General features: G+C 37.2%; 1 protein-coding gene across 1 annotated transcript; it reads right to left on the bottom strand.

Moving 5' to 3' along the window:
* Nucleotides 1-623: 623 nt before the first annotated feature.
* Nucleotides 624-7,759, bottom strand: ube2d2l (ubiquitin-conjugating enzyme E2D 2, like). The gene is made up of 7 exons (XM_079479987.1): nucleotides 7,242-7,759; nucleotides 3,928-3,991; nucleotides 3,808-3,839; nucleotides 3,621-3,698; nucleotides 2,397-2,502; nucleotides 2,108-2,201; nucleotides 624-1,488 (listed from the first exon to the last, which is right to left on the bottom strand). The coding sequence occupies exons 1-7, from the start codon at nucleotides 7,263-7,265 to the stop codon at nucleotides 1,443-1,445; spliced, it is 444 nt and encodes a 147-aa protein (XP_079336113.1). The 5' UTR covers nucleotides 7,266-7,759; the 3' UTR covers nucleotides 624-1,442.
* Between the last annotated feature and the right edge of the window lie 2,180 nt (nucleotides 7,760-9,939).

Below are 9,939 nucleotides of genomic sequence, written 5' to 3'. Positions count from 1 at the left end.
CTTAAAGAAAATTGAATATTTTTACATCATTAAGACTTGTGTTGATCCTCCAATTTTGTCGTAAAATACTTAATACGTATTAAAAATAGATATACATTTATTTGAGCCTGAAATCAAGCGTGACTAAAAATCTCCAACTGTCTTCAATTTGCAAGTCTTAAAACAACTTGGATTTTTCATAAGTCTGTTTAAGTCAGAATTTTTTTTCTGCTTTTGTTATTTTGGTCGAGCACTCATTATAAGCATTTTGCCAGTGATGTGCATGCTTTTGTTTGCGTTTTGCAACCTAACAAGTACCCTAACTGCTTGTTGAACGCAGGCATTGTTCTAACTTTGTACACATACAGATCATTGAGTGATATGACGCTGATGTTCCCCTTACAGACAGGGGTCTGTCTTTCGAAGAACTAATAATAGTCCAGCAGTTGTTGAGAGATCTCTGCTTTCGGTGAGAGGTGATGCCTGTTAGCTACAAGGGTCCAACAACTACAGTGTCAAATTCAATTTGTCCGTCAATACTACTTAGAAAGATCTCATAACAAACATGTCGCCGAGTACATTGCTCTTATAATACAATATCGTGAGGACATACACACATATACTGCAGAAACACACACTGAACGTTACTTTAGCAACTTTATTGAGCGAACAAAAATCAACAGCTAGAAGAGCTATTAGTTGATCGTTCATCCATCAAGAGCTTTCGATCACATATATTCAGTGCAATGAGAGAACAGTGTGTTTAGGAGGATAGATAACTAATAGCTCTCGGTTCTAAAAACATCAAAAACGGGAGAGAAAATGAGTAACAAAATAAGTTCTCAGACTCTAAAAGTGGACATGTATTTGCTTTACATCGTCTGCAGATATTCATTTTGGCAGACCACAGACCAATTACTTTAGTTGTTTCATTAACATGCAAAATATATATTTTCGTAACTGCTGATACAATGACGTGACTGATTTGGTAAGAAACAGTCAGTTAAGCAAGAATATATTTCACAGACCATAGTTTTCATTGCTATTGTAAAAGCATATAAAAAACATGAAGGCCAACCCAGCAACAAATTTCCATGTACGCTGGCACCTGTAGAACCGTTGTTTTATTTTCTTAAATAGCACCTCTAGCCTGTGGCACGAGTTACAAGCGACCAATGTTCTCTTACGTTTTTTTTTTCTTTTGTCTCAATAAAAAAAAAAACATCTGAGCTCGTCATTAAAACATGCTTCTTTGACACGAGCGTTTTTCTGAACATAAAGCTGGTGATCTTTACAACGTTGTGGTCCTTTTAACAGCATGTGAATGGATATTGAAGGGGCAAAATAACTAAGCAGAACTGATATGGTCTGAATACACCGGTAACCGTTGATTCATTAAGGGGAAGGGGTAAAGTTGTTTCATTTTTCCAGCTATTACTGCAGATTGGTCTGATTTTCAGGTATCACATGGCGTACTTCTGAGTCCATTCCCGAGCTATTCTGTTGTACCTGTGAGAGAGGGAGAGAGAGAAATAAAGAGGTATTAAGTGTGGAGGTAGCATCACACATGCTGGGTAAGCGGACTGTCTGCCAACTCGGCTCAAGCCAGCGCAAACACGCACAGTGCAGAAACAGCTCAAGGTCAAACACAGTGGTCTCGTCTCCAAATGATCCACACTGTAGCCACGACCGTTTCATATGCTGTTTGTTCTGATTCGACTTCAATAAACTTCAATACTAGAATGTCTGACTACATTAAACTCATAATTAAAGCATAGTTTAAAACATTACTGGGCAGTATTTAAGAGAATGGGGGGGGGGAGAGTATGGATAAAGTTAATTAGAAAAACATTTTCTGGTTTTAACACACACATTCATTTTGCCGCTAATCGGGTACAATTTATGATACAATTTTATCACAATAAGGACCTTTTAATAAACAATACATATACCACCCACATTAAAAGAAAACATTCAAACATAACCTTGCTCTTCCATCATGGGTTGTTCATCTTAACCCCTACAATATGGTATGACTCTCTCGCTAGTTTATTATACATCAGAGAAGACGATTTAACCATAAATCTTAGTATATGCGGGCTTAACACACATAAAAATGTATACTTACTTTTCATTGTCTGTTTTATAGATACGTGCTATCTCTGGCACTAATGGATCATCTGGGTTTGGATCGCATAACAGTGAGCAGATGGACAATAGAACTGCAAGAGAAAAATTAGACAGGTTGGCACACGGCCTCACACGGTATAATAGGTACGCGGTACGATAATAGTTTATATCTTGGCTATCCCATAAAGTGATTTTAAGACTCGAAGGAGTATTTCTCGTCAGAAAAATGTGCTATATTAAGGCATGCAATGTGTTTGTTCCTTTTTAATTGCGATCTGTCAGCTCACCTTTAGAGATAGTTAACGCAGGAGACCACTGCGACCTTAGAATATCCAAACAGATGCTGCCATTACTGTTAATATTTGGGTGATAAATTCTTGTGGTGAATGCAACCTGCAGGTTAGAAGACACAGTCAATCAAACACACACGTTTTTACTCTCGCTGTCTAATATTTACTAGACATTTCTATCATATCAACAGTAGAGATTTAACGATGTGACAATTTCAAATCACTGTCATCCGTATTATCACGATTTTATTAACATGTTCTGGAAATGTAAAAAAAAAAAAGTACTGATGTAAACCAAATGTAAAATTGAGTTTACCTGTAAATGTGCTTTTGTATGATTTACATCAAATAAATAACATTAATATTAGTCATGGCAAGGTATAAGTTTCCTAGTTCAGGTTAAACACAACCTTAAAGGGGAAGTTCAACCAAAAATCAACTGTGTCATTTTTTACCACATGAAGTTAAACACGTTTATAGAACTTCCGGCATCTTCGGAGCACAAATTAAGATATTTAGGAGACATCCGAGATATTTCCAGGCCTCCTCATAGACATCATGGTGTCAGTTTTTGCCAAGGTCCAGAAAAGTACTAAAGACATCGTTAAATTGGTCCATCTGGGCATAGTGGCTCAGACGAGTTTTTGTCTTCTTCTTGGACGAGAGCACTTTGACGCATGCGTATTAGGTTTGTGCGACGAACACCGCATGGGGCTTGCCCCATTGGATGCCGGTGCTCTTACTCACAACGCGGAAGCGCAACTCTCAAAGTGCTCTCGTCCAAGAAGAAGACGAAGAAGTGCTCTTGTGAATGCGTGCTGTACACTCACAAGACAGAGGAGAATATATCGATTAAAGTCTGTATTTTGTTTTGTTTATGTATAGGGATATTTTGTTCCGATTGTCAATACTTGTGACTCCTGATTTACTCAATAAATGAACCCATGTTTCATGTTACATCTACATTATACTCTTGATAACTTTGTTTGTTGCTGGATTTTTCAAGCCGTTTTTCAAGCCGTAACACTGGTATGGTTTAACGGTAATTAAAATATGAAGCAGTAACACTAACCGTTGGACGTTATTATCACGGTAAACCATTAAACTGGTAATCATTACATCCCTGATCAAAAGGAATGGCACATTCTGAATCAAATCTGCTCTTTACACGCTGACAGTCTCTAACCTGTCGGCTGCTTAGATTTTGTGAATGATTCTTACCTTAGGTGGTTTGAAAGGATAGTCTGTAGGAAAATGAATAGTCAGGAAAAACACGCCCCCCTGATATGGACTGTCGTTCTGCAAAACAAAGATCAAAACACACAGTTCTCAACATTCTGTTGTATTAACCTGAAAACAACTGTATCTGTGTGCTTGCACATGCAAATGAGGACATGCATCCACTTACAGGTCCCATAATTGTGGCTTGCCAATGAAACACTGCGAATAAAGAGCAAGAAATGTCTTATTATAGTGAACTCTGTGGTGTGTTTGATGTAATGAGAACAATAAGAGTGAAATAACTCACAATCATCTCCCACTGGTCCTGCAGAGCACTGTGCTGGGGGGTCCCTGCCCAAATCAGTAAGCTCCTGTAGAAACAGGAAAGAAATATAGTTCATTTTCATTTCATGTAGACTTCAGGTCTTGAGTCTGGAAGTATTGCATTACTTTGTCCACGTGAACTTTACATCATGCAGCTATGTTTAACGGGATAGTAAACCCATTTTAAGGAATGTTGGTAACCGAAAAAACGCCGGTACCCATTAACTTGCATTGCTTTTGTGCACATACAATATAAGTGAACAGGTGAGGTTGTTCGGTAACCAACATTCTTCAGAATTTCTTCTCTGCGAACAGCGCACCACTGTGCGTTTGTGTGTATGCGTGCACGCGGTGCGAGTCTCCGCTGAATGCTTGTGCGTTTTCCAAAACGGACCAGGTATTGCAAGTAAGCTAATGAATGGGAAACACACGTCCTTCCACGGTCATGTTCTGGGCAGGGAAAGTAGCCTAAGATCTTGCTCAAATGAAAGAAAATGACAAAACGGGGAGTCAAAAGTATTAAAGGGAATGGAATGTTCCTATATATATTTATATATCAAAATTTGATTAAAAACATCCCATTTAATTTTTATACAAGGGTTTTAAGTAAACCATCAGTTGATGTTTTGTATATACTTGATGAGTAACCTGCTTTTAATTCAATGCACATTATAAACCAATGTGTCGTTAAATATATTGTAATTTGCATTTAGACACTTTAATAGCTAACTTTTAATAAACATGCATAATAAATATCATTAGGCATTTTATTTATAAATGGTGCAATTTATGAACTGCCACAAGTAGACAAGAACTCAAACTGTTGATCCGGGATAACAATCAGATGCATGTGTCTTTAGGATTAGAGTAAATGTGTAGACAGATTATCCTTTCAATTCTCTCCTGAACGGTCAAACTTGCAGTCTCTCTGGTGAAAGAAACTTATAGTTTACTCAACTCTGGAAAAACACAGGCAGGAAACGACAATATGGCGTCTTCATAATGCAACAGTGTAAGAACAGAACAAATTGAGCAGTCTCTGGCTTCTCCCTAGTCGCTAAAGTCACAAACACAACCAAGTGTTTATCAAGGCCAAGTAATAAAGGCTCAGGTTTTTTTAATTGTTTTATCGCTACTGTATAGACATTTAGTACTTCAATGTGCTTTCGCCCATCTCACCAAGCATTTAAGCCAAAGTGTTCACAATAATAGTCATACTGGTTTAGATATGGGTGCTGACATAATAAACCCATCTACCAAAATCTGGCCACACCCAAGCATAAGTACAACAGAAAAATGACAACCATTCTTCTAGAACTTTCTATTTGTGGGAAAACAGTGGCACATTGCAACTTTACAAACCACTTCTCATGTTTCTGAGAATTCACGTATGTGAGGTGCAGGCAACCCTCTGGCAGTGCATGTCTGTGCATGTGAGCTGACAGGAAGTGGAGGTTTCTTTGATAAGGAAGAAGTCTTTGGTTGAAACATCAAAATAAACAAATACAGACTGTTTTGCTAAAAATACTTTTGACAGGTTGCTTCACTTTAAGATTTTCCATCGACAGGTGTGTAGACTCACACTTTAGTGCTTCATACCTGAGAGAGGGGTTTTGGGTAAAAAGCATGATCTTTACAAAAAAAACGAGTAAACAAATGTGAGTATTGTGATTTACGAGGCATTCTAATGTAAATTACTAAGAGATGCGTTCAATTGAATTGGTATAATGTCATTAGGTTTTGTCTTCAATATAGGTTATGAGTCAACAGGTCAATTCGTATCTATTATGTTATCTTATTTTAAACATAACCACATTGAGAATCACTGAGATTCATTTAGGTACAACAAAGACAAGTCAGCAAGTCATCAAACTCATACTTAATATTGGCATTATTATAAATTAGAAAAATCACCCTACTATGACAGACTAACGTAAGATCAACATAACATGAACACACAAACAACACAATAAAAAAATTCGGAAGGTCAGATGAAATCCATTCATTTTTGGACTACATGAGTGAAAAAAGTCTTCCTAAGATTCGATGTACACCATCTTATTCACCCAATATAGGCCAGTGTGAACACAGGCACTGACAGTGGCAGCTATTTTTATGGCTACATATTTCATACAAGGGTGTGGGGAATAAACCACTCTGCTATCACTTAAAATATGTGGCTGGCATTTTCAAATGGTCAAATATAAACTTTTTGGGTTGTTTGAGTCTTGTTGATACAAAGTTAATAACATGCCATGACACAGGCAAGGGGATAAGGAGATCTTCTAGGGAGACTGAGGTAAGGAATATATTAAAACGCAGTTGTTGATCAAATAAAGTGTTTAGTTCAGCCCTAGTATCAAAGACTGCTTGACAAATTAAGTATTTGGCTGTCAGCCCACAAACATTCTGCTGTGTCAGTCTAATTCATAGAAGCAACCAAACTCAGCAAAATGAAGGCAAAATAAATCATATCTTGCCAAGTTCAAAAACTATTGTGCAACTCCACACTGGTGTAAGCCGGAAATTTCAATCTTGAGTATGTTGTACTCGTAGTAGCTTTCCAGGAAGAACTTCTCTTAGTGACGCAAATGCTTGTTATGTTTACCAAACCAAGAGTCACAGAAAAGTAAAACAAAAGGTAACATCAAGTTTAAAGACGTACTACCACGACTGTCACTATTCTACATTATCTGCCCATAGCAGTTACTCGGAATCAGTCTAAGCTAAGACTGTCCTAACATGTACTTTCTGTGACTAAGATGATTCATAAATATTATTCATCTTAAGTCAACACAATGAGTCCAAGTATGAGAAATTACACATAAATGTCTGTTTTAATATCCCAATGTCTAATTCGAGAGAAATCCCAGCCACATGAAAATCCTTGTCATCCACCTTTATCACTAACGTTTCACACAGATCCAATCATTTCCACCTTTCTAATATGTAACTTATATGAGAAAAATGGTGGATAGTGTTTTTTTTATATAGTAAGTAAATAGTTCGCCTGTATAATTCAAAGACATCTCTTATATTCACATCCACATATTACATTCATACACAAACATATATCGCGTGAAATAATAAGACAATTATCAAATTACATTAAAATAAATAACTTAAATTAAAAAATATACCATAAGACGGCTACTCGCTTAACCCATCCTGCCATTCACATAACGTAGCATTTGCTAACCTGGTTAACATTTGCTAGCCCAGCCACGCTATCTAGACAAAACGCAAACCCTTTAAAGTACAAAATGTAAATGATTAACATAAAATGACATGTCTTACCTTGTGAATTCGTTTTAATGCCATTCTTTGTATGCTGTGGGCTCTTGGGGCCGAGAAAGCTAGATTTATCCGGCTAGCTGCGGCTACTTGTGTGCTCGCTAGCCAGACACCAAAGATCCAACAGAAATCCGACGAGATCGAACCGGAAACGAACAAAATGAGCCGTTGAGACGGATCAGCGTGATCCTTAGTATTTGATCAATATAATCCTGACGTAAACAAAAGTTATTGAATATGAACAGGCAGTCCTCTATTACAACACTAGTGAAGGTATGTCTCCTCCTCTGAGCTCTCGCTCTCTCTCGCTCAACACAAAATGTCCCCTCTCTCACTCCCTCTATCTCTCTTCTGACGCATCAGTTTACGGAACCGTAGAAGCATTGACTAACAGAGAAAGAGAAAAGAGATTATAAAATATCCAACAAAATATATATTTTTTTCAATGGTACTTTCTCTGGAGCTGCCTGTGTTATCCCATCAAACACGTTTTATTTTTGTTGAATAGAATGAATTGAACTAATGTAGCTCTACCCCTAAGGGCGGGGGTTGAGACAACGAAACGTTTGTTTCGTGTTATTATTTCACGGTAGATAGCAGAGATCTCGGGCTCTGTGCAAAGGCAATGTGCCTTTAGCTACGCGCTATATAGCAAATATATATACGTAAGTTGTTATATGTATTTATAATACAGCACTGAATCTAATTTCTGTATGAATTGGGATATACTTAAATGTGATGAACATGAATTGACAGTTGAACTATATTTTATTTGAACCGTGTTTCATTAATAGATACATTGTGCAGTGTAGTCCAAAACATCACACATTTAACTATTAAACAGTAATAAAGATGCGTATTTTATGTTACCCGCTGTAACGTGTGTACTAGTGTTAGAAAAGGCTTGTACTTTATAAATGGTAGTAATAATGACTGTACACAGTACACATAATCATGACTGTAACTGAAACTGACAATTGAAATTTCTTACATCGTTTAATACCAAGTCGGGAATGTCAAAAAGGGCCTCTTATTTTTTATTAAAAATAAAAAGGCCTAAAGACACATCTTTTTATTTACTTTCATGTTAATGAACCTTTTTAACTTTGGCATGTTGTTATTTTAATTGAATGTTATATATTATTAGGGATAAATTGAATCCGTCAGAAGAACTGCAACAACGTATACATCAAAACGAAAAAAGCGCGAAATGTTTGTCCCTTAGTGCGCTCCGTAGTCCGGTGTACATTGTTTTCAAGTGATTGGCTGCGACCAAATACCCTCACTTGCTGTCTTTCATGACGTGTTTCCTGTTTCTGGCCCAAGTTATCTCGGTGTGAAGATCGCAAGTGAGCATGTAGAATTTCTAACCCGTTGGGACACACTAACCAAGTGCAAACATGTAACGTTCATTAATGTGGTGTTTCTAAGCATGTGATATAAAGCAGTTTTACAAAATACATAACTCTGACGTTTTACTACGAAATTAATGTAATATCTAATTAATTGTATAGTCAAGTCAAATTTATTTGTATAGTGCTTTATTTGTATTGTATCAAAGCAGATGTAACAAAAACAAAAGAACACTTGTTAGCCAACCATAGAAATTTAAAGATATAATATTAAATATAGCTGCAAGCAGTAATAACGGGTTTCTCGTCATCTGAGCCATCCAAGGCAATGTATTATACTACTTAATTGCAAGTCAGTTGGATTATTTATTAAGTAGTAGCGACCTTAAACGTACATTCTGCACGTTAATATAATAAAGGACCCTGTAATGGTCACACAACAAAAAAAACTCAACATGTTTTTGATCATTATTAACCTAGAGAGTCCAGAGAATTGTACTGTGTTGGAAATTTTGAAATTGCTCGAAAATCTAAGAACTAGTTAGCAAAAGTAAGTTTTTAACATCGTCACTGATAACTCGTGAACCGTTTGATTGACATCAATGGATCAAGAGGCAGAGTTGTTCAGAATGTGGAGGACTATCGTATGATATCACTAGTTTGTGTAAATGTCAAATGTCATGTGATGCACAATTGTTTAAGAAATTAAATACGTGTCAATTTTGCCATTTTTACTGTTTTAGCGGCACCTAGTCTCCAAACGCCACCTTCTTTTGCAGGTGACCCCAGAGTGATGGTCTACACATATGTTCCAAGCCCCATGATGATGTGTTAATCCGTTCTGGATTTATGGCCATTTTAATGTGATAGGCTCCGCCCAGTTCAGTTTTTGCCCCCCCCTACCGTGTATGAATATACATTTCAACTTTTTTTCAATAATTATTTACATTCACACTCCACAGAAGTCATCTGCATTGGTTTGGTTCCGATTGGTTGAAAAACCAAGGACTTGTTCGCGAAAGTAGTTGACATCGTCAGCGATAACTCACGAACCGTTTGATCGACAGAAGCGTGTCCAGAGGCAAAGTTGTTCAGAATGAGAAGAGCTATCATATGATGTTAATAGTTTGAGTATATGTCAAATGTCACGTGATACACAATTGTTTATGCACTAAAACCGTTACTTCGCCCCCCGGTGGCCGAATGAGTTCATATTTCTTACAGACCTTCAGGACCACGAGTCGAACAAGCCCAGCGAGTGTCGTTTCGATCGGCCCCCGTCAACCCTGTGTAATGAGTGCTCAAAATTCATTGGCCGATAGCGGCCACGTTTTTTGAGAAACGCCAAA

This window comes from Barbatula barbatula, assembly GCF_947034865.1.
Source record: "Barbatula barbatula genome assembly, chromosome: 18".
Taxonomy (NCBI): Eukaryota; Metazoa; Chordata; class Actinopteri; order Cypriniformes; family Nemacheilidae; genus Barbatula; species Barbatula barbatula.
This window is presented reverse-complemented; position numbering and strand designations above follow the sequence as displayed.